The 27,776-nt window shown below is 55.2% G+C and overlaps 2 protein-coding genes across 2 annotated transcripts in view; one reads left to right on the top strand and one right to left on the bottom strand.

Annotated features, from left to right (window-relative positions):
* Window positions 1-27,776, bottom strand: part of Coro7 (coronin 7) — a 55,719-nt gene that overhangs the window by 3,019 nt on the left and 24,924 nt on the right. The window contains 16 exon segments of the mRNA NM_001191639.2: window positions 256-345; window positions 436-577; window positions 1,531-1,616; window positions 1,873-1,977; window positions 2,051-2,193; window positions 2,272-2,358; window positions 2,464-2,572; window positions 3,052-3,227; window positions 3,528-3,651; window positions 4,114-4,245; window positions 4,405-4,497; window positions 4,574-4,719; window positions 4,801-4,858; window positions 5,198-5,252; window positions 24,446-24,528; window positions 24,986-25,072. Of these exon segments, the coding sequence (NP_001178568.1) occupies window positions 256-345; window positions 436-577; window positions 1,531-1,616; window positions 1,873-1,977; window positions 2,051-2,193; window positions 2,272-2,358; window positions 2,464-2,572; window positions 3,052-3,227; window positions 3,528-3,651; window positions 4,114-4,245; window positions 4,405-4,497; window positions 4,574-4,719; window positions 4,801-4,858; window positions 5,198-5,252; window positions 24,446-24,528; window positions 24,986-25,072 (1,716 nt within the window).
* Window positions 9,714-20,237, top strand: Vasn (vasorin). The gene is given in 2 exon segments (NM_001109382.1): window positions 9,714-9,859; window positions 17,645-20,237. A coding segment is annotated over 1 exon segment (2,022 nt). The 5' UTR covers window positions 9,714-9,859; window positions 17,645-17,653; the 3' UTR covers window positions 19,676-20,237.

Genomic DNA, 27,776 nt, shown 5'->3' with positions numbered 1-27,776 from the left:
ATGACAGGTATGTGCCACCATGTCTGGTTCATTTAACTTAACATTATATGGTTTAATTTTTAGTAGTGGCTGAATATAAAGCCAGCTCTCAAAACTCCTAGAATATTACAGTCAGCTGTATCTGCTGCCGGGCACAGAACCTTGACTCTCTTGACCCCCATTGGCTCCTGCACTTCCACACATGGCCACAAGGGGGCATGGGAACCTTGCAGTCCAGCTTGGGGACAGAAGGTTCAGTGGTGAGGGTGACATCACCTTGTGAGGGTCAGGTGATGTGAAGCTGTTGCACTCCAAGAAGAAGGGGGCCTCTGGGATCACCTCGTACAGGAACACGCGGGTATCTCCCTGGGGGACAGAGGGTAGGTACGGTATGAAAGTGAGGCATTTAGCTACGTCAGACCCTGCCCCACACCCAGCCAGTCCATTCCAGCTAACCTTGCCAGTGAGAAGCACCAGGCCTGTGTCAGGGTCATAGCTAGGAAGCAGGGTAGAGGGAGCTACATCGAGGCCCAGCAGTGCTGAAGGGCCTTCTGCCAGGGCATCAGCCATGTACAGCTGCAGCTGGCGCTCACTTCGGCTGCCGGAGTCAGGGGCAGAGCAGATCATTAGAGCTGAAGAGGCCTGAGGTAGGGCAAAGACTCCCACAGAGACCCTGTTGTTTTCTGAGCTGGTTAGCCTAAGAGCCAGTAGTCGGAGGAGAGATGAGTCTCGCCCTTAGAAGTGGTCTGGCTGGAGAAACAGTGTCCACCTCCCTGCTTGGCCTCCAGCTCTCCAGCTCTCCAGCTGTCTTGTCCTCTATACAACCCTGGCCCCAGTGTCTAGCCTGGTCTACTGCAGCCTCCTGTCTGACCTTCTCCTTTCACCCTCAGCTCCACAGGGCTGGACATCCTCCCTGCAGTCCAGTCTTTCTCCCCAGGCTTGGATGACTCAGATCACACGATACCTTTTTCGAGATGCCCCTCTCCCCCCCCCATCCATCATCCAAAGTGCCCGAGGCCGGCCCCCCTCAGGCCTCTCCTTCGAGCTTGGTTCTCTTCCCTGTGCTCTACCTGGTCTCCATCAGGCATGGGCTCCTGGGCCAGGCATGGCCTCACCTTCTGAATCCCGTTATGACAGATTTCCTCTCCAACGCTTTCTCCCAACACCTGCCTATCTATTCATCTGTCTAATCATTCACCAATTTATCCATTTACCCATCATCTTACATGTCCACTGATCCGTTGACCTGTATACCTGCCTACCCCTCATTCATCTACTCTTCCATTTAACCACCCATCATGGGTGGGAACGGTTTTGTTTGTTCACTGTTTTATTTTGGGACAGGGTCTCTCTATTCTGTAGTCCTGGCTGTCCCTGACTCCTTATGTAGTCCTCAAACTCACAGAAATCCACCTGCGCTGGGAACGTAAGGCATGCGCCACCACACCTGCCTGTGGGAAGTTTTTGCAAGCTGGACAGATGCTGTGACCTTGGGAAAAGGGAAACCTTGTAGCTGATGCAGCCAGGGGATGGTGGTCCCTAAATCCTCACCTGTCAAAACCAGATACCAGCAGACAACCACCATTACACACCCAGACGATGCGGGCTCCGCGGCCACCTTCAGGTCCTGGACCGTCCTGTTGAATTACATCACATGAAACTCAGTCAAAGCCCCCTCCACATCAGTAAAAGGGACCTTCTACTCTTAGCCCAAAGGCACTCACCTAAAGGGATGAGCTTCCTAGAGGTGTCTTTCTCCTAGTTCTAGAAAGCTACTCAGGGGCCATAAGACCTTGAAGTTCCCCCAACCCCAGCCCATGCACATGCCCCTCAGGGATGTTCAAAGCATTGTAGACCCTAAGCCTGTCTCTGTCCCAGACAGAGCTTGCTTACCTGCAGGGGTAAAGGGCTGCTCCGGGGATCATAGACCCGAACACGCCCATCCTTGCAGACAGTGGCCAGCTGCTTTCCATCTGGACTCCAAGCCAGGCTGAAAATCTGAGGGCAGACGAGGGCATAAGAGGGAGCCCTCCCTTTCATCCCTGGGCCCCTGCCTCTGCAGCTGTTCTACCTGGTCCTGATGGCCTTGCAGCCTTAGCTGCTCAGTTCTAGCCTGAAGGTCCCAGATACGAATGGTTAGGTCATAAGAACTGGAAGCCAGTACATCGGCAGCCAGGGGGTGGAAGCGCAGAGAGTAAATCTTTTCTGTGTGGCCTGCAGAGGACCAGGAAGTGACACTGAGTCCTGGGAAGCCACTGCCCCAACTGGCTCTCTGTATCAGGGCCCTCTCACCTGTAAGCACAGTCTCAGGTGTGGTGAGAATGTTCTTGAGGCCACCAGGGGGCACCCGCCACAGCCGGATCCGGGCGTCCTCCCCAGCTGTGGAAAGATGAGTGTATCCTCACAGCAGGGCCAGACACGCCTGACTTCCCTGCTTGCTCAGGGACTGGGACCTTCTCAGCCCTGGGTACCCAGGCCCCTTACCCACAGCAAGCCGGTGCGGATCAAAGGGATCCCAGACCAGATCCATTACAGCCGCCCCATTCTGAAGCGTAGGCAGTGCTGTGTCAGGCAGGCGGCCTGGCTTCTGCAGCTGTGGGAGAAACCCCCATCGCAGGCATATCAGAACCAAGCAAGAGGGCTGGTCCCAGGAAAAGAGGTGCCTGGGCCCCACCTCCTCAGACAGACAGCCCCGCTGCTGGGGGGCCCAAGCTCTCTGCTTTGGCCAACTTGTGCTGAGTGCCAAGTGCCAACTGTGAGGCCCCAGAAAGTGAGGGCATAGCAGCGTGGACTGGTGGACAAGCTCAGGCTTGGGGTTCAGGTTGCTTGGGTTTGAACCCTGCTCCACTTACGAAGCTGCATGACAAGGTCGGGTCACTACACCTCTCTGATCTTCTTCACTCTCATCTGAAAGACGGGGTAAGAGGGCGCCTACCACATGAGGCTGCAGGGATGGCTACAGGTTATGCTGGGCAGGTTCCTGATGCATGTGTGGTCTGTGCTCAGTGAGTCCTGTTCTTGCCCACTACAGGGACCTGAGTCAGGGTAATCCTGATGGGGCAGGGCCCTTACCTCAAGCACAGCTACCTGCCCACCACTGCTGAGCAGGGGAACCGCCACACGCAGTCGGTTAGCGCAGAAGCCATCGCTTTCGCCCGGTGTTGTGAGGTTGAGTCCTTTAAGGTTGGTGATATGGCTGTCTCGGTGGAGGATGGTCCCTTCAGCATGGCGGAATTTAGAACTGGGGCCTGGTGGACAGGAGGTGGGGACACAAGCGAGTATGAGGATGCTGCGCCCGTGCATCTTTTACCTAGTCCTGGCCATCTGCCCCCTCATCATTGGAAGGAGTCTGGTGTGGGCCCAGGTAGGCTACTGTGGGTTTGCCATGCACAGCTTGTCTAAGAAGCTCGCCCGTGGTCCCTCTACAGCCTGCAAGCCTAGTGGCACAGGCCTGGGTTAGTCTGGGTAAGGTCTTTCCTCAGGATTGGTGGAAAGAGGAAGGGGCTAGGGTTGGGGGAAGACAGGGTCTCCTGCCCTGAGCAGCTTACCCAGTAGACTCTGAAGTGACCTCTGACTGGGGCTGGTACCAATACCGCTGGTGCTGGAGAGTGAAAGCCCCAGACTGGATGGCGTGGAAGGTGAGACCAGTGAGCTGGGGGAAGAAAAGCCCTCCTGGAGAGAAGGATGCGGTCAGCCTGGTATGGTCCCTGGGTATACTGACCAAGCAGAGAGGGGACAGACAGCCAATTCCTGGGCAATGTCTCTGGGCTGCTCTGGGTTTTGGGGTAGGGGGTCTGGGTGTAAGCCTGCTGAAGCATGAGTCAGGTGGCAATTAAAGGAAGGAAATGGGCTTTAGGTCATGGGGACAAGAGGTGGCTGCTCCTGTCTCCCCGGTTGTTTTATTTTGTTTTTTGGAGGGTCTGGGGGGGCATTAGAGCTGCTGGCATTTCAAGAACAGCCCTGCTTCTTTATTACCTGCTCAACTTAAAACACAATGCTAAGTTCTTTCCTAAGCTGCAGACACTTGTTATGGCTGACAGCTAATGATCATGAAGGCTACTTGGCAGGCAAGCAGAACAGCCTCTGACCACTTCACTACCTGCTGTGGCGTCTCATTAGCTGTAGGGTACTTACACTCAGCTCTGTGTCAGCTCTGGGCAGCTCTGCAGGATGCTCCATGTTGGGGGATGGTTCCAAAGTGGGCAACAGGGAGGAAGTGAAGCGAGGGTGGGGCCGGTGGGCTGGGTTGAGGCTGACCTTCTGGACCTGTGGGTAGGCAGGTCACTGAGAGGGGTGCATGCTGCCAGGGATGAAGGGGACCTTTGGAGGGGTGGACATGAGGTTGAGAGAACCAAATGGGACCTCTCAGGAGTTGCTGGGACCAGGGGATGAGAGAGGAGCAGCATGAGGCAGGGTTGGCCTTACCTGCTGGTTGTCCCCAGCCCACCAAGTGTGGGCATCAGAAGCAGGCACAGAGCCAGCTGTGTCTGGAAACAGGTCCTCGTGGAACTCCACAGCCTGGTGAGGGAAAGGCAGTCAGTCAATGAGGCCCAAATCCTCTAGGTCCCCAATCCCTTGCCAGGGCCCCCCTCACTTTTCGGGGCACGCGGTGGCTGATGGGTATGATGGCTGTGTCACTCAGCTGCAGGACCTGGAGCACCTCACAATTCATGACAGCCAGTGCTTGCCGGGGGACAAGGGCTGCTCCCCGTAGTGCATTCTCCAGAATGCACTGGGTCACTGTCAAGGACACCATAGGGGACAGTCAGCAAGGGAAGAAAGCTGGTGGCTGGGCGGCAAGGAGAGCAGGGACTCACTCACCTGGGCTCAGTGCAGGTTGCTGTGGGGTCACCTCATAGCAGTACAGCTGATTCTCACCCTGAAACACACATGGCCCAACTCCCACCTGACCACGGGCTTTCCCTCAATTCCGCTGGGTGCTGCACCTTCCACAGGCTTTCCCTCACTTGCTCGTTACTTTATGTGGTGAGCACCAAGGATATACATCAGCATTTATGGCATGCCAATGGCATACCAACACTGCAGTCTCCTCTTCCTAAGGACGGCCTAAAGGTCATGTCATCTCTGCTGCCCAGGTGAAGCAGCACAGGATTGGGATGCACAATTCTCACTTACAGGAAACAGCACAAGGGCCTAAATTCTGAGTAGTGCGCCATGTGGAGGGCTGAGGGTGGGGGCGATCCAACGCTTTGCTCACCTTTCCTGCCAGGACCAACAGCCCAGAGTCTGGATCCAGCAGGGGTATCAGAGACCTGGGGAGAGAGGGCCAGTGGGCTGGATGACAGGCAAAGGACTGCAGGAAGCCTGCAAGCCTGTGACTTCCGGTCAGGGACCCGGAAGAAGGTTCCTCTAGCTGGATCTAGCTGGCGGCTTCTGGATCCTCACTTTCTCCTTCTGGTACTGCCCTTGCACTAAACACCCCACACTCATCCAGATGCTTCCCTTCCCTGCAGCACTCGCACTGGCCCTGGGCATTGGGAACGCAGACCTGATCCTACCCAGGCACTCATGAAAAATAACACATGTGGAACATCCCGTCTCAACCAGCCTGTGAGACCAGAACGAGCAAGGACGGTAAGGGGATAGGTCCTCCCTCCAACCTCCAGTGCAGCCTAGGCAGAGTAGAGCCCACTCTGGGCTCTCTAGGGAGAGGGTGGTACTGTCTTCTCCACCACTCTACCTCCTAGAAGTTCAGGTGACTCCATGCCCATTCCAACTGCCTGTGCCCAGGTGAGCCCAGCAGTGGGAGCCCTGGTAACTGCCATGCTCTCCTGGAACTCCCAGCTACAGCCCAGGCCATTCCTGAGGTAAGGACATGGGTGGAGGGAGAAGGTTAGGGTAGGCTGGGAGCCCAATACTATGACAATATGACAATCTCAGCCCAATGCCAACTTTTTCATTGGCCAAGAACTCCCACCTCCCCTCTCTTGGCCCCGAGACCCGTTGCATAAAAGTCCCGGGCCCAAGGCACCATCTTACAATGACCTCTCGTTGAGGGAAGGACATCCAGGAGAACTTGAGAACCTTCTGGTTATTTTTTGAGTCAGGGTATCTTTGTGTGGCCCTGGATTTCCTGGAACTTTCTACATAGATCTGGGCTAGCCTCAAACTCAGAGTTCCTCCTGCCTCTACCTCCCATGTGCTGGGATTAAGGGCTTGTGCTCCCACATCTGGCTGAGAGAATTTACCTCTTGCTCCTGGCCCCAAACAGGGTCCCATCCCTGTTGTGGTCTCCCAGTGGTGTCTGCTATCCAGTCTCCTTCTCCCCTGCCTACTAATGTTCTGCCAGGAGCTCCAGAGTGGATGGAGAGCTGGGTGGGGCCCCTGAGTGTATCCATAATTTCTTGGAGGGCCTGAAGCTGGTAACTTGTAACACCTCATTACCTCAGGATGGCAGGGCGAGCTGGCTTCAAAGCTGCCCTTCTCCACTCAGCCTGACCCCTGCTTGCCACAGGAGAAGACAAGTAAGAGATGGAAAGGGTGGTCAGTGGCTTAGGGTCACCCTACAAGACTGGAGTGACATCAGCACCCCTGCAGCTTCCACTTGGCTTTCCTCATTCATTCATTCATTCATTCATTCATAATCCTTTCTTCGTTCCCTCAACGACCTAACCTGTGCTCAGCCCTCAGCTCAGCCTGGTGATGTGAGTAGAGAGGAGAGTTGCAGACCCAGCACAGTGCTCAAGGCACTCAGCTGCCTGGTGCACAGCAGACACAGTCTCATAACCAGACAAAGGGCAGAAGGCTTCCTTACGGCTATGCAGTAGCAGGCAGGATGGTTTGGTCTTGGCTGGGCCACTGGGGAGCGAGTGGGAGTTTCTTTGATTCCAGTGTTTGGGAGAAGCCAAACATGACACGTCCCAGACAAGGAGAACATTACATGCCAAGGGCTTACAGCAGGTGCTGGATTAAAGCCTTTCGAGGGACAGGAGATGTGATGTGTTTGCCGGCCCAGGCAGGGAAGAGATGGCTGGCACTCAGGTGGGCAGGGCCGGATGAAACAGAGCGTGATGAGTCAGAAGCCCTGATTCCAGCCGGTGATAAGCAATCAGAAGGTAGTTATTTTTTGTTTGTTTTGTGAAACTGGGGAGTTCTGACAGGGCCATGCCAGGCAAATCACTCTACCAAACCAGTACGATTTAAACCAAGTAGGGAGGGAACAAGGTGACACTGAGACGAAACGGGGCTCAGACTACTAATGAAGGAAAGGTTGGGAAACTGGGAGCTGAAGGAGCACAGAAGTGGAGCAGAGGCGGGGACAGGATCTGGGGACACCTCTGTGGCCTTCTGCTATACTGCCCAGGAGGGAGTATGAGAAGAACCCCAAGAATTCCCTTGGAGCACTGACAGCTTACCAGCTCTCTGAAATACCTCCTAAAGAAGCCTATCTAGGCCTTCCTTCATCCTACCTCCCTCAGAGCCTGGCCACTGACTCAGGTGTTAGGTGGCAGGAGCAGGAAGTCACAGAGGACAGGGCTGGCTCCTCTGACAGGTCAGGCCAGTCCTCCTTGCCTCAGGTAGAGCTGTCTGGACATCTCTGCTAGGCAGGAGCATCCTGCTGCCCACTGCCCAGGATGGGCGGGGAAACGGGGTCACGGCATCTGGCACTAACAGCTGACAGCTGGTACAGGCCTGCCTCTAGGCCTTGTGAGGAAAGCCAAGCTGTATCTGGGTCAGGATGCAGAACACACTTTGACTTGACTAGATGGGAAGGGATGCAGTACCCACGTCTGTGCTGCTGCTGTGGTCTCTGGGCTTACCACCTTGAGGGGTTTTCACTCTGATGTCAGTCCAGAGTCTATCCCAAATCCAAAGCTGGAGAAAGGCAAAGGCCTGGAGCTATCCCTAACTGGTAGACTGAGGATGGTTAAGAAGTGACTCTGGTCTGATAATGTCATGGGCCTGCCAAGTGCCCTGTGATGATACTGTGAAAGGACAGCGGTGGGCTTGCCTGGGAAACAGCAGCTCTTGAACTTCTCCGGAATACCCTCCATCTACGCTTCTATGGATCTGTCACTGTCACCCAGGGTGGGCCAAAAGTAGCCCACGCCCTCTTCCTTTGTGGGGACCTTTGAAGGGGTGGTACCTGGAGAGCAACGAGAGGCTAGACAAGATGGGAGGGAGATAATGGAAGCTTTGAGTTCTAGGATGGGGCCTCAGAGGACTCGTGGTTTATGGGAAGCAGCTTGGGACAGTCCCTCATTTTGCTGGTCCTGGGTACTGATTCTAGGGCCTTATTTACCTCAAGTGCTCCTCTACTGAGATGGACCCTCAGACTTCTGTTTTGAGAGAGGTCTTACGGAGTTATTTGACCTGACCTGGAATTTGTGATCTTCTTGCCTCCATCTTCAGAGTAGCTGGGATGACAGACCTGACTCACAACACCCAGGGATTGAGGAGCCTGCCCTCTAGAGGATTTGGGCGTGGGGTAACTAGTAAGCCCCTGGCCAGAGGGGATAGCTGCTACTCAGCCTTCGAAGACTTCCTGTTTAAGACAGGCTAGGAAAACACATTTTCATGTGAACCCACCCGATTTTTCAATTCTAGAAATGACTTCAAAGTTTCAAACCTGCCATACAGACCAAATGAAACACCTGGAGTCAGTTCTGCCCAGGAATGTGGGGTGTGGATGCTCTGTTTACAGCACACTACATTCTGGGGAGGGGTCCTGCTTGGCTCCTGGTAACTAGTCCCAGACCACCTTCATTTCTGGTGATGGAGTCCAGCCGAGACCAGACAAACCCCCAGATAGTGTGACCCAGATGAGGCCTTTGCTACAGACCAGGCAGAAAGGGGATATAATGGTGGAATCCTGGAGCTGAGCTAGGTCCCCAAAGGCCCAGGCATGACTCTAACCACAAACCATGATGGGGGAGGGTAGAGGATGATCATTTTCCTGGAATCCTACAAGGCAGGGGATTTTCTGAACCAGCCCCTGGCACAGCACAGCACCCTCCAGCTTAATCAAGGACCACTGTTGACAAACACCTAGGTCCTTCCTCCTGTTGACCAAGTCCCCAGTCCTGCCTCCTATCCCAGGCATATTCTAGTCTTGAGGTTTCCAGTAACTGTAGGACTTGAGCAGACACTGCTTCTAGGACCCAGTCTCTCATCTAAAGCTGGGGAAGGTGACCGGGGATGCTGTCATAGCTACAAAGATCTCAAATCCAGCATTAAGAGATTTTATATAAGAGGCTCTTGGAAGTACTTTGTGTGGCCTTTGTAGCTTTTGAAAATGGAATTAGTTACCAACAAAACCGCATTGTGAGATTACTCCTAAAAAAATCTAGATTTGTAAGAAAAAAAAACCTGTTTTGGCAGACTGGGCTGCTCACGGGGCCTCAGCCCTCATCCTTGCTGGCTCCTACAAGCTACTTCTGCTTCTCCAGATCCTCACTGACCCTAATATCCACTTCTTGAATTTGTGTCACGGGATATTTTTCGGCTAAAAAGCAGGAACCTGCCCAAATGTTGCACAGCATAAGACTGACTTAAGTCAGTCTAATAAAATCTCTCCTCACTGGGATCTGAAGATATCTAGGTGCAGACTGGGCCTGCTTAGTGCAAGGACCCACTCGGAGGAGTGGGTGTGTGTAGGCTTGGCCAAACCCCGCCTCAGCCAATTGAGGGAAGCCCCGCCTTCAGTAGAGATGGTCCCACCCACCCCTACATCTTAAGCAAAGACCAGCCTCCTACGAGCCAACTTCGGAGCCGGAGCCCGGGGTTGGGAGACCCGGACGCAGTAGCCTCCGGATCCCGGGACCCCGGACCTTTCAGGACCGGCCGGAGGCGAAGGACTGAGGCCCCATTGAGGCCTTGGGCCGCACCGCCCCGCTCCCTCAGCCACAGTCGTCTCCCGGTGAGTGTCTAGGGGCGGGGGCGGGGGCGGGGGCGACAGGCAGAGCTGATCACACTCGCACAGAACATTAACTAGCACAGCACATTCTCCAGTGGGGCTCTGACTGCCGCATTGAGGGGCTTATCCTCACCTCGGGCGGTTACCTGGGCGGGCACGTCCAGTTGCACCCCCTCCCCCTTCCTGAGTGGATTCAGGGGCCTCTGTTGACCCTCGGGAGAGCCAGGGTGTGCGTTTGTACATGGCTCACCTACCCGTGAGGCTCTGAGTAGACAAAATAAACACCCCCTCCCTTGCTTCCTCCTCCCACGACTGGGCCCTCTGGCGTGACCAGTTTTATGAATCAACCCTCTTTTAGGGGATGGCTCAGCCGTGGTCTGGTTACTTTTCCTTCATGGGGTCAGACAGTCTGGTGCCCTTGTGCAGAATGGTTGCTTAGGGTCCTCTGGGCCTTGTCACACATGGCAGAACTGAGGCCCACAAATTCGCAGGAAGGTCTGGAGGGGAATGGGGATGGGGAAATTGATAGGTGTGCCCCCAGGTGAGGGATGAACTTTGGCTAACCAGAATCTTTAGTGTTCCAGTATCAGAGATCTCATCTCTACCAGTAAATGGGCTTTGCTTGGGCTGCAAACCCGATGGCCTATAGCCAGTCTAGTCCTTTGTGTTCCCGAGCTTGCAGCCCCGGGGCCAGAGGACTGCTTCGGTTCCTTTTGGTCACTAGCAGGCCAGCTGATTGGTGCCAACCACACTACCTCACCCCCCCCATTCGTTAACGATTACCACACCAGGGTCACTGACTGCTTCCAACCATTGGATTCCAGAAGCAGCCTCTGCAGAGTAGAAGGAACCCAAGAGTCAGGACTTCCCTTGCTTACTTTTTGCATTAACAGTAGGGGATGCTCCAGGGAAAGGCACCAAGAGAGCCCTCTTCCCTATCTGGGTCAAGAGTTCCTAGGGGAGAGGGTCTGGCTAAAAGGTAAAAGGCCCCGTCCCCTCCCCCCCCCCCAGGCTGGATTTCTGGTGATGAGAAGCAGAGATGTGGGTGGGCTGGAGCCTTTCGAGGGGCTACATTGGTATGGGCAAGGAAGGCCAGTATGGACCCAGCTGTTAGCTTAGCCCACCCCCCCACCTCCAGAGCTGGGGCAGGAGGTGGGGGATGGGAGGGTAGTCCCTCGAGTTTACTGTCCTCTCCCAGGGGAATCAGCCCCCGGGGAACTTCTGTAAACAGAGTGTCAGAGGCAGGAAGAGGGCTCTGGTAATGAGCAGCCCAGCTGGATTCCCTCCAGACCATTATCTAGCATCTCCCATCAGAGAGGAAAGGACCTAGGAGCACACGTGCCAGCCCAGGGAGGGGGGGCCCAGCACTGCTTGTCCCCAACTTCCCAAGCCTCAGAGTTGCATACCAGAACAGCCACCTGTGGGTAAAGAGGACAGTAGGTGGAGGGCTACTGTGGCAGTGTTTGGAGACCATCCTCTGGAAGTGGTGGGAGAAGAGTTGAGCACAAGGTCTCAGACACTGCAAGACTTATACTTTCATGGGCAAGTTCCCTCTGGCAGATAGCCCCTGGGGCCAGCCAGCCAGGCGCACGCTTGGGCGCGCGCGCGCACACACACACACACACACACACACACACACACACACACACACGTCATTTCAGATATCCCCAGCCCTGGATAAGTTAGGATATATACTAAGAGCCAGGATTTTTGTAGCTTGGTTCAGCTGGAGTCCAGGAAAGTGGGGCTCCAGTTGTCACCAGGAAGTGGTTCCCACCTCGACACCCCCAGCATAGTTCTCCTGGGTAAGTACCTAAAGTCATTCTTGACCACTGACAGGTCCTAATCTTATGTGAAGGATCAGTCACCTTTGCCAGAGCTCCCTTAGAGCCCCTCCCAGAGCTGTGGAACCCAAAGACCTTGTGTTGCCAAGAAAACCAGCTCCCCTCACTGCTATGGAATTTGTGTGTGCTTTTGGAGGAGGGAGAGGTGTGTGCGTGCAGGCACACAGCAGCAGAGGCACACAAGAGCACACACATACACAAACACACACGAACACTCTCAGGAGAGCATGCACACTCGGACACACACACACACACACACACTCTCTCTCTCTCTCTCTCTCTCTCTCTCTCTCTCTCTCTCTCTCTCTCTCTCTCGAGCACGCAGGAGTGTGGCCCAGAGGGTGTGTGTGTACACGTGACTGCAGCAGGCCAGTAGGGGTGCTCTGGCATCTGTGGGGAGGACTGGCCCTCCTTCCTTTTATCAGTTTCCACATTCCAGAGTCAGCCGGGCTGCTTTCCCCAACCCCTCAGCCTGCTGTCCAGGCAGCAGGCCTCCCCCGCTTTTCCTCATTCCAGCCTCCCTGGGTGTGAGGAGGCTTCTTAAGGCCACCTCAGCTTGGGGGGTGGCTGGGGGGGGGAGGCAAAAGGCCAGTTCTTTAAGGTTGGGTTACTCCCCCCCAAACTCCTCCTGGGGAATGCAATGAGACTCTGACATTCCTGGAGGCTGCCTAAGAGATTTCATTAAGGAGAGAGCTGGCTTGCACTGAGGGAACTGGGGCCCGTTGAGAACCTTGTTGGCCCTCAGCCCCAGCCACTGGTCAACAGTGACAACTGTGGGGGCAGAGTTGTGGTTCAATGACCAGTTCATAGACCCCAGAAGGGGCCTCTGTGTTATACAATGGCTGAGGGTTCACCTAAGATTGCTGAGTGACTTGTGGGACAGTGGTGTGGTGAATGTGAACAGGAAAAGGACCCCTTCTGAGGACATTCCCTTCTTAGACTCCTGTGCCTGGGAAGCCTGGGGTGGACGGCCTTCTGTAGTGACTAAGGTGTTGTGGAAGGTTCAGGGTTAATTGCAGGGTTGCTGCTCATTCAGTGGGTGCCAGGCACTGGGCAGGGACAGGACAGTAGGAGGCTGAGCCCCAGGAGCGTCACACCTGCCACGCGCTGACAGTGTCATTCTCCTAGCCCACATCTAGTTGGGCCACAGCCACCATATAGCTCCTGGGGCCACAGGTGTTCTTGCCCAACAGGTGGCACCTCTTCTAAGATGGCACAACGTGCCACCCCAAGGGTTCACTTAAGCCAGAGACTGATCTTAGTCACTGATCTATCTGCCTTGGCTGACAGGTCTGACAGCAGCCAGGTCACCCACAGAGCCACTGAAAACACCCACCTGGGTGGGGACAGGCCACCTGGCCACACCTACTCTAAGACCAGAATCCTTTCCTGGATAAATACAGCAGTTGAGCTGATGTCCCCGTGGTCCTTTTGGCAGTCCCTCTAGCTTTGCAGAAGAGCCAACAGAGGACTTCACTCAAAATATAGCTGCTTGGCTCTCCCAACAGGAATGACTTTAAAAACAATAGATGAAGCCTAGGGGATTGAGACAGCTTCGTAGGTGACCCACCCCTGCAGCTCAGATATGAAAGCCTCTGAGTTAGTTATAGGCAGATGGGAGCCAGCACAGGGCAGGGAGTTGGGGTGAGGTCACAAAGTAGAATGAACAGAACTGGCTTGGGATTCCCTGACTTAATTACCAGTCTGGGCTGTGCCTCCTTTCCCTGAATTTTGTTTGAAAACCTATAATAGAGACCCTCAACTCATCTTCTCTGTTGGGCCAAGGACTGCTGTGTTCTAGAGAGGCGAGATGGGATGGACCAAACCAGAGCCCAGAACTGCCTCGGACACGTCAGCGAAACTGGAGCCAGCCATTCTGGCCGCCGGCACAGTCCCGCCTGCAGGAGGGGGTGGGGGGTGTGCTGGCAGCCTTTTGGGGCTGGGCTGCCGCCAGGCCTGGCAAACAGAGTAAAGCCCATTCAGTCCAGCACCAGGAGACAGCGGCTCGGGGCACAGAGCAGAGAGTCAGACCTTGCAGACCCTATCTATCTATGCCTAGCATGAAGAAGTGTGCAAAGACAGGATGGCTCCCAATTGTCCTCTCACCTCGATGGGCACAAGGCCTGCCCCAGCCTCAGGGACATACACCAGCTCCAGGGCTGATGTGTTCACCGAATGCCTTAGTCCTACCCCACCCACTCTCCCGTCCCTGCCTGACCTCAGGCATGTGTATGGGTGGGTGCCCACAAGTGTGTCACACACTTGGGTGTGGAGGGCATCCTCGAGAACTGGATGACCAATACCCTTGGTTGTCCTTACTCACAGAGCCCCTCCTGGAGGTCATGTGCTTCAGGAGGTTGGGCCAAAGGACAGCTTACCCCCACATTCCTTTACAAAACTAGGACCACACCCCCATTTCCTATTGCCTTAAGAGTAGAGGGATGCCTAATCACGCAGGCCCAGGGGTCTCTAGTGAGCATGGGGGTGGCACAGTCTCCTGCTCGTGGGGAAGGCAGAGCTCCTGGCTTATAGGCAATGCCTTCAGGAGTGAATAACGTCTACTGACATTTGGCAAGTGCTTTGGGAAGCGGGTGCTGTGACTAGCTCCAGTGGATGCTGAGGTGGGCTTTGTGGTCTGGCTCTAGTAGACAGACCTAAATACCTCATCCTGGCTTCTGGGTACTGAGAGCCAGACCTTCCTGCTGTGGTAGAGTCAGGCCAAAAGGTGAGGAATCCAAGAAGAGGCAGCCTGACTGTTCAGTAGACGTTGCCCTCCTGACCCCTAAAGCCCAGGGCTCCTCCAGAACTCTCCCCACAACTTTTACAAAGGGAACGGTCACACTGTAGCCCCACAAGGATCAGATATCAAAGCAAAGGTGGTGATTCTGCCAGATCCACTGTAATCAGCCGAAAGCACAGGCGGGTAGGAGGGAAGCTACCCACCCCCGCCCGTCCATACAGCAGGCACAAGGACCCAGATCCCAGACAAGCTAAATGCCCTTCAGAACTTATTCAAAGAACTCCTTGTTTGAAGCTGGAAAGATGGCTCGGTGGTTAAGAGCACAGGCTGTTCTTCCAGAGGACCCAGATTTGATTCCCAGTACCCATAGGAGACTCACAACCACTGGCACGCACCTTTACTCCCAGTACATCAGAGGTGGAGGCAGGAGGATTCCTGTGAGTTGAAGACCAGCCTGGTCTATAGAGAAAGTTCCAGCACACTCAACCTGAAGTCAGGCCTGTCTTGTTCTGCTCTGTAATTGTCTCAGTCTTTGCCACCACGGTCATCTTCTGCTCTAACCAAATTCCCTCAGAGGACTGCCCACACTGTTCTGAGAACCACAGCAGAGTGCCCCAGCCAACAGACTGTGGCTTACAAACTGGAGTTTTTCAAAGCTCTAGAACCACCTTTTTCCTCAGTCTCCCATTGCTGGAAAGGGTGAAGCCAGGGGTCAGGCAAAAAAACTTGACATGATTCTTGGAGGAATGGAACTGGATTAGCTATTGCGTGTATGGTCTTCCTGGTCTAGAACCCTAGTCACCCCTAATCTAACTCAGCTCTCTCCTACCAAGTTGTACAGATATTCCATAGCTGACAGCCTTCAGCCAGGCGGCCATCGCATGGTCAGACACTCCTCCATATCCCCCTCCCTTTGTGCAGAGTAAGGAACATCTCCCTGGTACATCCATTCAGCCCCACAGCTCTAAGGTGTCGAGGATATTCAGAAGAGAGTCAAGTGCTAAGTTGACTCTCCCAGTTGAGGCCTCACAGCTTGGACAACTGACCGTAGGGCCGCCTGCCTGAAATGAGCTCTTACAAATCAGCAGTATGGCCAGGCTAGCAACATGTAGGATCCCCTCCTGTCTGACCTTGGCCTGGCCTCATTGAGAAGACTTACTTGGGGGAGGTCTCACACCCCCTGTATAGATGGCAAATTATGGAGGAGGTCATTTGAAGCACGTATCTGGAAGCTGGGCCACACGGGCTACCCTCTGAGCTAAGGATGATAGCAATGGTCCTGGCAGTAAGGGGCTTGGGGGTTGCCTAACAGTTTAAGTTATTGGCTGTAGAGCCCCACGGTGCTGGTAGAGGAAGGATACTTGAGACCTCAAGGTTCTGGTACAGCTGATTCTCAGTATGGGTCCCTACCTAAGTGCTCCCTCAGCAGAGAAACCAAGGAGCAAAGGTGGGCAGGACTTCTGCCTAAGGGAGCTGTTCGTAGAGCAGGCCAGGGGTGGGGAAAGCTCCAAGGAGCTCATCACTGAGGGCCGCTCTTGCAGCTCAGAGTAACAGAAGAGGAGGGGCATTTGGAGGTACCAAAGGGGAAGACCCCTTCCATGGCAAAGGGATACTGCAGGTAGTAGATGGGTGGACAAGCTTGTGGGCTTAACCTAGGCAACAAAGCCTTTTCTTTCACTTAGAGCTGGCTAAGACCCTAGGCATCTAACTCACCTGTCCTGGGACCCAGTCTGTCTGTCTACTTCTCTTTCACACCAGGGGCTCTTGTGCTTTGGAAAAGGAGAACCCACAGATGGGATAGTGGTAAAGGCGGACTGGGTGGGGGTCTTGTTACCTGTTGTGGCCACATGTGGGGGAAGGGAGGCCCCAGATCTAGCACAAAAGGCCCTTGTGTGAACAGCAGGTACCTGGAATGGGAGGGGATTGTCAGCCATTGGGCAGGACTGCCTGCCTGGGGGCAGGCTTATACACCAGGCAAGGCCCAGGCCTCTGGGGCACCGAGAGTGAGGACTGTGCCTGGGTGCGGCCCTCAGGCTCTCTCCTAAGAGCCTGAGTGAAATGAGCAAGCTGTTGACCTCTCGTCCCACATTTGATGTGTTTTGATGGGTCATGGGGCCCTAGAGGGCGTGGACCCTGTCCCAGAGGCAGACCCTCTCACACTGGTTATACTAAGTGCACTGGTACCTTCAAAAGCCCCTTCTCTGTTACTCTGGAGTGACACAGAAGGTCCATCTGAATTGGCTGCTGAGGGAACTGAGGCAGCAGCATGTTGAGCAAGCACTGGCATGTGGGAAGGATGGGTCATCGTCACTTCTCGGGGACAGTGCTGTTTATCGTTCTAGGGTCTAGCCCCAGAGCAGAACCTCCAAAAGCTATCTGAAGAGTTAGCCTGGTGTACTTGTCTAGCCGGCACTGTTGCAGGCCACCATTCATTCTCAGGACAATTCCGACACCCTAACTACAGGGCTCCTCGTCGTTAGTTCATGCTTTGATGATAGGGGGCTGAAAAGGAGAGTTTCCGTTCACCTAGCCAGCCCTCTCCCGAGACGGGCACCTGCCAGGCGAGGACGGCCAGCCAGCCTTTACCCCTCCTCTAAGAACCCCATCGCTGGCCACATCCTGGCAGTCCACAGCCCCCATCCTGGGCAGGTCTGACAGCACAAGTGGAAAAACACAGATCCCATAGTTTCCATGGGAAGTTTTCCTGCTGCGGTCTCTCCTCCCTCAGAGGAGGGAGGGACACAAGAGTGTGTTGCAGGGGCCAGCAGCCTCAACAGCCAGCTTCTCTGCTTACGCACCCGGGCCAACTGCCCATCCTGTCTCTCCAGATTCTACAGGGAGGGGCTTCAGGACCCACAGTTCTCCTTCCCTGACCATGCAGCCAGCTACGGGACTGGTCTTGGGCCTGGGATCAGGACAGGGAAACTGTTGCCACTGAGCTGTTGCCAGTGGCTGTTGGTCCTTAGGCTAGCTAGCCTCTATACGTATCAGCCTGCTATGAGCTCATTCATGACAACCAACACCATAGTGGTAGGATCACATAGAGAAGAGATGACAGAGATGGCCCAGAAACTGGCCAGGGGCACTAGGGACCTGACTCACAAGTTCTGGGCTCTGTTGCATCTGAGGGTGGGGAGTGGAGAATTCTTTGGCTCTCCTGATGTGGCTGCCCTCAGCCCTGACTCATAAGCTCTGTACTCTTAGGGACAGAAGATGCACTCCAGGAGCTGCCTGCCACCTCTTCTGTTGTTGCTCCTGGTGCTCCTGGGGTCTGGAGTACAGAGCTGCCCATCAGGCTGCCAGTGCAACCAACCACAGACAGTCTTCTGCACTGCCCGTCAGGGAACCACGGTGCCCCGAGACGTGCCGCCTGACACAGTGGGCCTGTACATCTTTGAGAACGGCATCACTACACTTGATGTAGGCTGTTTTGCTGGCTTCCCAGGCCTGCAGCTTCTGGACTTGTCACAGAACCAGATCACTAGCCTGCCCGGTGGCATCTTTCAGCCACTTGTGAACCTCAGTAACCTGGACCTGACTGCTAACAAACTGCACGAGATCTCCAACGAGACCTTCCGTGGCCTGCGGCGCCTCGAACGCCTCTACCTGGGCAAGAACCGCATTCGCCACATCCAGCCTGGTGCCTTCGATGCACTTGACCACCTCCTGGAGCTCAAGCTGCCAGACAATGAGCTTCGGGTGCTGCCCCCACTGCACTTGCCTCGCCTGCTGCTGCTTGACCTCAGCCACAACAGTATCCCAGCCCTGGAAGCCGGAATACTGGATACTGCCAATGTGGAGGCACTGCGGCTGGCTGGCCTCGGGCTGCGGCAGCTGGATGAGGGGCTTTTTGGCCGCCTTCGCAACCTCCATGACCTGGATGTTTCTGACAACCAGTTGGGGCACATGCCCTCCGTGATTCAAGGCCTGCGTGGCCTGACACGCCTGCGGCTGGCTGGCAACACCCGGATTGCCCAGATCCGGCCCGAGGACCTCGCTGGCCTGACTGCCCTACAGGAACTGGATGTGAGCAACCTGAGCCTGCAGGCCCTGCCCAGTGACCTCTCCAGTCTCTTTCCCCGCCTGCGCCTCCTAGCAGCTGCCCGAAACCCCTTTAACTGCTTATGCCCCTTGAGCTGGTTTGGTCCTTGGGTTCGTGAGAGCCATGTTGTGCTGGCCAGCCCTGAGGAGACACGTTGTCACTTCCCACCCAAGAACGCCGGCCGACTGCTCCTGGAGCTGGATTATGCAGATTTTGGCTGCCCAGTCACCACTACCACAGCCACAGTTCCTACTATAAGGCCTACTGTCAGGGAGCCCACACCTTCAACTTCCAGCCAAGCTCCCACCTGGCCCAGCCCCACAGAGCCAACTACCCAGGCCCCCATCGTACTGTCCACTGCCCCACCAACCATGAGGCCGGCTCCTCAGCCCCAGGACTGTCCAGCATCCATCTGCCTGAATGGTGGTAGCTGCCGTGTAGGGGCAAAACACCACCTGGAGTGCCTGTGCCCCGAGGGCTTCATTGGCCTGTACTGTGAGAGTCCCGTGGAACAAAGGACAAAGCCCAGCTCCATACCGGACACCCCACGGCCCCCACGGCTGCTGCCTCTGCGCATTGAGCCGGTGAGCCCCACCTCCCTGCGTGTGGAGCTGCAGCGCTACCTGCAGGGCAACACCGTGCAGCTGCGGAGCCTCCGGCTCACCTACCGCAACCTGTCTGGCCCTGACAAGCGGCTGGTGACGCTGCGGCTGCCTGCTTCACTTGCAGAGTACACAGTCACCCAGCTGCGGCCCAATGCCACCTATTCTATCTGTGTCACAGCCCTGGGAGCTGGGCGGACACCTGAAGGTGAGGAGGCCTGTGGGGAGGCCAACACTCCCCAGGCCGTCCGCTCCAACCATGCCCCAGTCACCCAGGCCCGGGAGGGCAACCTGCCACTCCTCATTGCACCCGCCCTGGCTGCTGTGCTTCTGGCTGTGTTGGCTGCCTCGGGGGCAGTCTACTGTGTGCGACGGGCGCGGGCAAGTTCCACAGCTCAGGACAAAGGGCAGGTGGGACCAGGGACCGGGCCCCTGGAACTAGAGGGGGTGAAAGTCCCCTTGGAGCCAGGCTCCAAGGCATCAGAGGGAGGCGGGGAGGCCCTATCAGGTGGTCCTGAATGTGAGGTGCCCCTCATGGGCTACCCAGGGCCCAGTCTTCAGGGGGTCCTCCCTGCTCAGCCCTACATTTAAGCACGTGAGAAGGAGCAGCCAGGAGGCTGGGCTTTCAGTCTCCACCCTCCTGCTGCTACAGAAGGAAGTTCTCAATGCGCACCACAGTGCACATGTGTGACCGGTGCTGTGGGACAGCAGCCAGTCCCCGACCCTCTCTGGGCTGGGTCATCTGAAAGCTGCTACAGCCCAAATGAACTCCCAGCACCAGCATCCAGTACAGAGCCTGCTGCCTTGCGCAGTCTGCAGTCCTGGGACGGGAACCCTGCCATGTGCTGGTAGCATGGCTAGGATGTTGGGCTTCCCGGGCCCTGGGGTCTGGTAACCAGTGAAGGAAGCCCCCAAAAATAGTGGGTAGGGAAGGCACTAGGGCCGTGGCCGTGGCCCCGAAAGTGCAGGAACACTTGAAACTGGAAAGGAAGGTGCTCTGGGCACACGTGGATTTGCTTCTATTGTTTTGTTTTTCTCCTAATGTATTTATAAAAGATCTTTTCCCGTTTATGCTGGGAAAAAGTGTTTTTCAAACTCAGTGACAAGGACTTTTGGTTTTTGTAAGACTATTGATGATATGAAGGCCTTTTGTAAGAAAATAAAAAATTAAATAAATTGCCTGTCTCCCTGGTTGGGCTTCGGGTGCCTGAGACTTAAGTTCTGTGGACAACTGCCCCGCCATTAGGATCTCCAGTCACGGGTCCCGAGCCATGGTAAGGCCTCTGCCTGGGTGGGACAGGAGAACGGGCTTGTCAGGGCAGCTTACCCTAGCTAGGCCTCGTCTTCTGCCAACAGGAGCCACAGGGCTTAATGTATAAGGTTGGAAGGGGCTCTTAGAAAACACAGGACACAGAGGGAGGTCACATCCTCCTTGGGTGTTCTGAAAGCAGTCTACTCCTGTCTTCAACTGGAGAAGAGAGCGTGCAGCTTCCTCATTCTAGAGCCCAATAACGGCTGATCCCAGGGCCGAGAGGCTTCCAGACTGAACCACAGAGCCTTAGACTGGCCAGGTATGTGTGGCCCTGGCTCCTTCCTGCTGTCTGTCAGCACTGCTCTGGCACAAGCCTCACAGTAAGGAAGGGCAGTGGTGGGGGAAATGTGGATGACCAAGGCGAGAACGCTGGTGGGCAGAAAGCGGGACAACATGAGCAGTAAGGACAGGGGTAAAGGACTGCCTGGCTTACAGACGGTGTCAAGCTTGGTGGCCCTGAGTACTCCTTTACGTCATGCTCTGGGGATGTGTCCAGCAATTCTAGAGCCCCAAAGGACGGTTTCGTAGGGAGGCTACAGGCTGTAGGGGCAGCAAGACTAGGTCCAAGGACAGCTGCAGCCTGGACTGGGTGCGGGCAGCTCTGAAAACCGATGGATACACATCCTCTTTGTCTGCTACCCTTAAGGCTGAGAGAGGAGTCGGGACCTGGCAGAGTGGAAGAGCCCAGCAAAAGCAGAAGCCAGTTGCTCACAGGCTGCCATGCCAATCAGCGTCTTCCTGCGGGTCATGGCCCTGGCACCAAGTCTCACCCCTGAAGGGAGGGAAGAGGCCCAGCCAGGCCTGGGGAACAGGCCCTGTGGTTTGGGGTGTTGATGTCAGCATCAAGTGAGGCTCAGCCACATGAGGCTCTGGATTCAATTAGTGGCTGCTGAGGGCTCTGGAGGAGGGAGGAGGTGGATGGTGGGTCATGTGTGGCGGTAGGTGGTAGCACTGGGCCAGGGTGGGGCCCCTTTCTACCGAGGCTGCGGTGGTGGCGGCAGCAGCCCAGGTGGATTTCCTGTAGGCCTGGGTTCTATTAGGACAGTAGGCGTGGCGAGGCCGCCCCTCTCGGCAGCCCCATCAAAGGGGCCTTTGTGGGCCTGTGGGGCACGGCTGAGGAGCGATGACTGCCGAGTAAATGTTTTTGCTGCAAAGCAAACCTGGCCCAGAGGGACGGCTGGGTGGGGTGGTGAGACTTAGTAAGGGGGGAGGAGCCCTCCAAGAAAGATAACCAGATCATGCCATCCCTAGTGGGAAGCAGGCTGGGGTACCAGCCTCCAGGGAAGGTCATTCTAGTGCAAGGCCGGAGGGACCTGGGGAGGAGTGTGGGCTCTTCTCACCAGGAGCACTGTTCCTTAGAGCTTTGGAAACTCACGTTCCAAGACTCTCAATCTCCTTTAGAGAAGAGGAGAAGCACATCCCATGCGAGTTAACAACAGCAGTTCATAGCGAGCGGCAAGATGGATGGGACCCTAGTCCCTGCTTCCTGGTCTAGAGCGAGGTGAGTGGCCTCAGGGGAGAGCTTTGACCCTGTTACTTCAAAGAGCTGGGCCTGCAGTTTACACACACTTCCATACCTTCTCCACAGTCACAGCACCTCAGCATACTCAGGAGCAGGGAACACAAGACAGGCATTTCTCCTCACCTCCTGGGCCAAAGCTGCTCTCGAGTGGGGACTCTGCAGAACCTCCTGCTATCCTCCCCTCTATGTTGAACCTGGGATGTGGTACCCGGGAATGCTGGGACGGCCTCTGAATGGCAGCCTGAGCCCTACACTGGGCATGAGGAAGCCTGGCAATGCTCTGCCGCTCTTTACATGGTACAGGCATCCTTATAGACTCCAGACATGACAAGGGAAGTGCAGAGATGGGAACCATGCAAAGGCCCTGGCCAAGGTTGGTGGGGAGAGCCACGTGCCTGACCCTTGGTCCTGTAGCTATTATGAGTACACACTGTTCTGCCTAAAGTAAGATGGAAACTCTGTAGCAGAGATCAAGGGTGGGAGGAGACACAGCTGCCAACCTCCCCCATGGCTGTGTCCAGAGCTGGCACTCTGTAAACTTTCCATCTTCACGCATGGGGGAGGGAGTCTGCTTTATGGCATGTCTGGGATAACCTGGGGACCTACCACCTCTCTGAACAGTCTGGATACTGGTGTGTGCCAATGTCCACCAGCTCCCAGTTCCCTTGCCAAGGGTGTCAGCTTGCCAGGGCATAGGCCAGCAAGGGGGACTGAGGGAAGGAATGCTGGCCTGGCGGCCCATCTGGGAGTAATTTGACAAATTCCAGTCCTTGTTGGTCCTTCGAGGCTATTCTTAACTGCTGTAATTACAGGGTCAGCCCTGGCCAGTGGCACCATGGGGTCTGGGCATGGTTAACTTTTCCAGGGGCCATCCTAGATGCCCTGCGGGGGAGGGGATACTCAGCATCGCTACCACTGAGAGTGGAGCCTGATTGGCTGGAAGTGGTAGGCCAGGCACCCTGGACTGAGGCCCCACAGCACCTCTGCTGGAGGCCTGTAGGACACAGGTCGTCTGGCAGAGAAGATGCTAGGGAGGACAGTGCCAGGCCTGGGGTGGACAGACAAGACGCACTCTGGATGTGCAGCACCAAGGCCTAGCGCTTCTGTCGCCTCCACAGTAGGGCCACCCTGATGATACCTTTCCTGAGACCCAGCCCCTGATCCTGAATATGCCTCAGCTTTGCCTTCACCATAGATAAGATATTGCCAAGCCAAACATGGTGGCACGCTCCTTTAATCCCAGCATTCGGAAGGCAGAGGCAGGCAGATATCTGAGTTTGAGGCCAGCCTGGTCTACAGAGCAAGCTCCAGGACAGCCAGGGCTACACAACAAACAAAACAAACATCCTGGCCTCTCCCTGTCCATTAGAGGGCAGGATGTAGAGTGTCTCATCTCCCTGGCCATACCTTGTTCTCTGAAGACATAAATAATCCTGCTTCCCCAGCGTTCCCTGACCCCTGATACGATGCTCTTGTTTCTGGGCCATTGAGAAGCCCCTCCCCTCTGCGACTCGGGTCCTTCAGTTCTGAAACATTCTAGAAAGGACAGGCTGGACGAGACAGCTAAGGGCCCGGAGCCTTTCCTGGATCTAGCGTTCCCTCCTCAATCTACCCAGCAGGGTTTCCGGACAGCTCTTCATTAGTCACAGCTACAGCTTCAGAGCTGGGACCCAGTCCCACCCTCTTTCCCCTGCAGCCTTGCCTGGCAAAGTCTCTGGTCCTCTTGGAGCCTCCATCTCCTCAGCTATTCTCAATGGCCACGCTGACTGAATAGAGTGTGCGTCCTAAGTGCCAGCTTGCTAGCAACTGGTTTATAAGCCATTACAGACCAAGACCACTTTCACAAAGCTGCCCGGCCTGGCCAGGGACCCCCCAGGCAGAATCATGAACTTTCTTCTCTGCTGTTCTGGGAGGCAGGGAGGGAGGGATGGAAGGATGAAGCACAGGTTACCCCCCCCCCCCCCCCGTGCTGTCTGGAAACGTTGGTGAGGCAGGTCTCAAGCAAGCTTCTTACAGAGATGTCAGTGGGCTCCAGGCCCACATGTAGCTGCCACACACATGGGCAAACAACCATCCACCCCAGCACCTCATATCTCATACCATTCGTGCTCAAGTATCCTTGGGCCCTCAGCTCCATGCAAACATCCACAGCAAAAGTCAAGCCCATTCCTGCCACCTATACCCCAGTGACACATTTCAAGGTCATAACCCCTACCTTAAATTTAAAAACACACTTAAACGAACCCCTAGACAGTGAGGTGTACCCCATGGTCAGGAGACTACTTTCCTGACAGGGGCCTAGGAGGACAGGACTGGCATTTACTGGCCCATCTAGGACTGCCTCAGCACCACCTGCTGGCAAAGCCGGGGATTCCGGAGGGCTGGGCCCAGGACCAGCCAAGGCTCAGCATCTGCCACACTCTCATTAAAGATCAGCCAGCCTCAATGGCAGGGGCCACCGCTAGTGGCCACTTGGGACACCTTCTAGACACTTGGCTCCCGGCTCCCAGACTGTCAAAATTCCTACCCAGGTGAGGTGTCCAGGGTGATGGAGGCCAGAGCACTGCTGAAGACACGGGTATCCCAGAGCTTCGCTTCTCGCTCACGCATCTGTGGGGGAAGCCAGAGAAAGGCTCAGGGGGGGTCTCCCTGCATCTGGAACACAATGCCCGAGGGTGCAGCCTGGCATGGCCAATGCCCCAGAGCAGAAGGAAGTCATGGCAAGGAGGGGGAGTTTGGGTTTCATATCCTGCCCTGCCCCTTTAAGAACTTTTAGGTGACAAGGGACAAGGGGCGTTTCCCTCCATGGACTCTGGTCCCTGTGGGGCCTGCCATGGCTCCCAGGGTCAAGCTTAGCTACTGCAAATGGAATCTGCCAGTTTTCTAAAGCCCTCAGTTCCCTGGGGCCCTGAGACCCAGCTACACAGTCAGGCCGTATATGGACAGCCTATAACTGGCTGTCTGCTTCCCACCTCCCAATGGCCTCACCCAACCTTCTTGAAGCAAGGGCCTAAGGAACTGACAAGTCCCTGGCTGGCAGTACCATGAGTGCCAGAGGAACCACTACCTGGTTGAATCCAGTGGACACAAGGTACTCTTGAATGCCTGTCCATGCCAGCCGGATGTCTCTGTTGTTCTCATGGGCCTGCGTGCTCTGCAAAAGACAAGAGACAGCACTGAACCACCAGGGCCCCCTGCTGGGGACAAGGATGGAATGTTCTGTGCCTTCTGGTCTGAGCACCCACAGAGAACAGGAAAGATCCCGCAGGCCATGAGAATCATAGGAAGAGCCTTGCCTCTGCCTTTGAGGGCATCTTGCGTGCAGGGGATGGCAGGCTCAGGTTCGTACTGCCTGGAGAGAGCTGCTGTGGTGGGGCCTTCTGGCCTCTGGCTGAGGTTCCCCATTCTGGAGCTGTATAAATTTGGGGACTGTGCACCCTCTGCAGAGCTCATTCTCACTTGTAAACGAGGCTTACAGTGCCTGTCCACCCACTGCCTCGAGGATCAACTGAGAGCGCACACAGGAGGACTGGGCCTTGAGGAAAGCCCCGTGCAAATCACAGGATTAGAAGGATTATTTCTGCCTCCTGTTACTGCCAGTAGGCCAGAGGGAGGGCCTGGGGCCAAGCTCTGGGAAACATCCTGGAAAGGGTAAAGCAGTGCCCCTGGTGGCCCTTCAGGGGTGTTGGAGCTTCTGACAGACAGGAAGGCTGGAGGCCCCAAGGAAGGAAGGAAAAGTTCATACAGCAGGCAGAGCAAGTGGCCCTGTCCCCCTTGGGTCCTGGCAGGAGGGAGTCCAGGGCCATAGGAAATGCAAACAGCTCTCTCCCAGTCACCCTGGCCCCTAGAGCCTGAGACAAGGACCCTGTTACCAAAAATAGCACACCCAAATGTGGCCACCTCCTCCAAACTTCCCACGATCTTGTCCTTGGGAATGAGTGAGGGAGGGAAGCATCTTGGAGAAGCTGGCCCTGGGCCCCCTCCCCAGCACGCGGAGGCTGACCCCAGCGTGGGAGACCACTGGAAAGGCTCCGCCTGTCTTTCAAGGGGCTTTTCCCACTGTTCCCACCCACCCGGTCACAGTGACACAGGAAGTTGGAGTTGGAGCCTGAGAACTAAGGCCCCACACTTCTCTCTCCATGTAAGAGGGGCTGTGGGGTCAGGACAAGGGTCGAGCCATTGGCCAGCCCCACCACTGACACACTATTATGGGTCAGAAGTGTTGTTTGAGCTCTTGTTCCTTCACTAGTGTGCAGAATCCCTTGTGAAGGCAGAAAACTGGATGGTTTGTATTTCACTCACTCACTCACTCACTCACTCACTCACTCACTCACTCACTCACTCACTCACTCACCCTAACAAACACGTGAAGCTTCCCATGGGTCAAGAGCTGTGCTAAGAGTTAACACTGGGGTGGGACAGGTTTCAAAGGCCAGCAGTGTGTATGTGCTGTGCTAGGAGCTGGAGACACAGGAGAACAAAGCAGGTCCGGTTCCTAAGTCCACAGAACATTGACACACCAAGAGGCCAAACAGTGAACGGGGTAACTCCACTGCCATGTCTCTTAAATGCCACAGAGGAGCAAAATGAAGGTTATAAGAGAAAGCTGACTCACTTTCTTCTCTGTGAAAGGCACAAAGACTTCTTCCCCGGACACCTACTGCAAGGGACTGAGTGTTAAAAAATCTGCTAAATGCTCAGCACTGTACCTGTATTTTGCTGTTTGAATTGGGGGTGGGGAGCACAGGTGTTTTTGAGACAGGGTCTTGCCATGTAGTCTGGGTTGGTCTTGAACACTTGATTTTCTGCTGCAGCCTCCTAAGTGCTGGATGTACATGTTTACAGCCGTGCCCCATCACACTCAGCTGCAAGTGTGTGTTTTACAAGGTGGTGGGGCACAGGATGTATCTGAGATATCTATAAATGATGTTTTATTTATGCTAGAATGAAGATTACATAGAGCCAGCACTGCAGAGGCTGGAAGGGAACTCCTCCGGGGTATGCGATTTCCTCAGCAACTACAACCACCAGCAGATACCTACGCGGTTCTCGGCTCCCTGTCCTCCCCCTCTGCAGCTCTATTTTTGAAATCGGGAATCACTACCACCAACACCCTCCTCTTCAGCCAGCCACCCTGACTTTAGGAGGGAGTTAGAAAGCACCTGTCCAAAAGACAAGTAAGAGGCCTTGCCCCGACCTCTCCTGCCCCTAATTAAGGTCTTGAGTCCCCACTACTGACACCCTTCATTGTTCAAACCTCAGGAGCCTGACGTCACTCAGAGGTTAAGAATACTGACTGCTTTTCCAGAGGACCCAAGTTTGGTTCCCAGAACCCACATGGCAGCTCACAGCCATCTTTAATCTAGTCCCACTTACATACAGGTATATGTATATATATATAGATAAATACTTTGCTGCTTCTCTGAATTAGCAATGACTTCAGGACCTTGCTTGCCCTTACCTAGGCTTTGGCCTAAGGGGCAGTAGAAAGAGTCTAGGGGGCACTCAGAGAGACTGCTGGGTCCTAGGCCACTGACAGCTGTTTAAGAGGCTAACACAGAAGTTCACTTGAGTCTGGGCAACTCAGTGAAACTCCTCATCTCAAAAATAAAAAAAAAAATAATAAATTAAAGGTAGGAAGATTACAAGTTCAAGGCTAGACCCAGCTATATAGAAAGCTCAAGACAAGCCTAGGCTACATGAGGCCCTGTCTCAAACAGCCTGGTGGTAGTGGTGGTGCATGCCTTTCTTTAATTCTAGTTCTTGGGAGGCAGAGGTAGGTGGAGCTCTGAGCTGAAGGCCAGCCTGGACACAGAGCCAGTTCCAGGACAGACAGAGCTAGACAGACAGTTATACAG

Source organism: Rattus norvegicus, chromosome 10 (assembly GCF_021556685.1).
Source record: "Rattus norvegicus strain SHRSP/BbbUtx chromosome 10, alternate assembly SHRSP_T2T, whole genome shotgun sequence".
In the NCBI taxonomy this organism is placed as follows: domain Eukaryota; kingdom Metazoa; phylum Chordata; class Mammalia; order Rodentia; family Muridae; genus Rattus; species Rattus norvegicus.
This window is presented reverse-complemented; position numbering and strand designations above follow the sequence as displayed.